Source organism: Anopheles cruzii, unplaced genomic scaffold, assembly GCF_943734635.1.
Source record: "Anopheles cruzii unplaced genomic scaffold, idAnoCruzAS_RS32_06 scaffold00954_ctg1, whole genome shotgun sequence".
Classification (NCBI taxonomy): Eukaryota; Metazoa; Arthropoda; class Insecta; order Diptera; family Culicidae; genus Anopheles; species Anopheles cruzii.
Window position 1 is genome coordinate 5,364 of NW_026454541.1, and position 2,014 is coordinate 7,377.

General features: G+C 60.9%; 1 protein-coding gene across 1 annotated transcript; it reads right to left on the reverse strand.

Annotated features, from left to right (window-relative positions):
* Positions 1 to 398: 398 nt before the first annotated feature.
* On the reverse strand, positions 399 to 1,808 carry LOC128276339 (pupal cuticle protein 36-like; the record flags this gene model as incomplete). Its single annotated transcript, XM_053014806.1, is given in 2 exon segments — positions 399 to 1,129; positions 1,196 to 1,808. Coding segments are annotated over 2 exon segments (1,199 nt in total), but the record flags the coding sequence as incomplete, so codon positions are not given.
* Between the last annotated feature and the right edge of the window lie 206 nt (positions 1,809 to 2,014).

Consider the following 2,014-nt stretch of genomic DNA (forward strand, 5'->3'; position numbering starts at 1 on the left):
GACCTACTTCAGAAGGTTACCGAAGAGTTTTAATAGAATCGAGACCATGCGTAATGCGCCTTTTCGTATGCAATGAAATTGCATACCCTACAGGCGATTATTGTTCGCAGTTGTTGGGCTTCTGCCAAAGGTTCGTCTTTTACGATGGTTGGAGCTTTTACAACCGACACCGGTTTGCGGAACCATTGAAACCCGTTTTCATTCATCTTCACGCATCGCCCGCGGCGCCGTCCGATCCGAAGACACTGGTTCCGTGGTCGTCGTCGTCGACAAGTTCAAGTTCGGGCGTCAGCATCATAAACCCCCGCGGACTGATTAACCGCTCCGGTGGTGGAAGAAGAGGGGCCTTTCGTGTTTACATTACATTACGTTTTTTTCTGTTTATTTCAACCGTTCCATTTAACTTATTTACAGCGTGGGGATTGTTTTTGTTCGTTTTTGTTTTGCGTTTTGCGCAGTGAGTTTCCGTTGGACCAGCCGCGGGCCGGTTTAATGAAATGCAATGATCGTTAGCTAGCGCGCTACGAGCCGGGTCTTCTGGTCTCAATATTGGTAGCCGGACTGCGGGTTGAATGACCCGTTTCCGGAAGGTCTGCCGGGAGCGGATGGGCGAGCACCGGCGGTGGGTCCACCCGAAGGATATCCGGCCGATCCACCCGGGGCGGCCGATCCACCCGCGGAGGGATAGCCGCCCGCACTCGAAGGTCCTCCGCTCGGGTATCCTGCCTGGCCTGCTCCGGCAGGACCTCCACCCGGACGGGCTCCCCCGCCTGGGGCACCGGCTCCGGACGGGTAACCACCCGATCCCGTCACCGAGCCAGGGTAGCCTCCCGCCGGTTTACCAGCTCCCCCCGGATACCCACCCTGTCCACCGGCACCACCGGCGGCTTGCGCAGCGGCCGTGGCTTCGAGCGCCTTGCGGATCTCTTCCGGAATCGGAGGCGGCGTCGGCAGGTGGTCTCCCTGCGGCTGGAAGCCGTTCTCGTCGGCGATGTACGTCACGGTGATGACCTGACCGTCCGGCGCGGTGTACGAGTACGAACCCTGCACACTCTGGATCTCGTTCTCGGAGCCCTTGTTCTTCACTTCGCCCTGTTCCTGCACCTTGATCCCGTTCGCCGTCTCGTAGCTGGTGGATACAAACACGGGTTTAGAGGGAACAGCGGCCAGCAGCGGGATCGGGGTAAATACTTGCCTGTACTTGTAGCTCCCGTCGCCGTTGTTCATGTTCTCGTACGAGATGATCTCGATCGGCGGTTGACTCGGACCGGCCGGAGCTGCGGGAGCGCCCCCGGCAGACCCACCCCCGAATCCAGCCGAGCCGCCCGGAGCACCGAATCCACCGGACGGTGCACCACCACCACCACCGAAGGATGACGCAGGTGCCGCACCTCCGAAGGATGAAGGAGCTCCACCGCCAAATCCACCGCCCGGTGGTCCGTAGGCGGGCGATGGAGGACGCGCTCCGGCCCCGGGAGCGCTCGCTCCCGGTCGGGATGCGGGCCCTCCGAAGCCACCTGCGCCCTGTGGGCCACCGAACCCACCGGCTCCAGGTCCAGAGCCACCGAATCCGGGACCGGCGGCTGGAGGTCCACCGGCGGGTTTACTACCGAATCCACCGCCAGCCGGCGAGGGCGCCGTTAGTCCGGGCCCACCGCCAGAAGATGCGGCCCCCGGTGGGGGCAGGTAGTTGTTGTCTAGCCGCGCGCACGAACACACCGCTACCAGCGACGTCAGCAGGATCTACGAAAGGGGTGAAGCGAAGCGGTAAGGGCCACGAGTGTCGATCGACCGATCTGGATGGTGTTCTGGAGGACAATCGGCCCGCGGTGACCCAGAAAAAGCGAAGAGCTCGGATCGCCAAGTTATCGAGCGAGAGATGGTCACGAAGTTATCATAAAAAGCATAGCGGGCCAAATGAAGCGTGGCCGAAAAAGCCCAAGTCGCGGAGCCAGTCTTTGAATTTGAATGCAAACATTGTGCCGCGTGGCTGAGAAGCGACTCGAAAGATGGC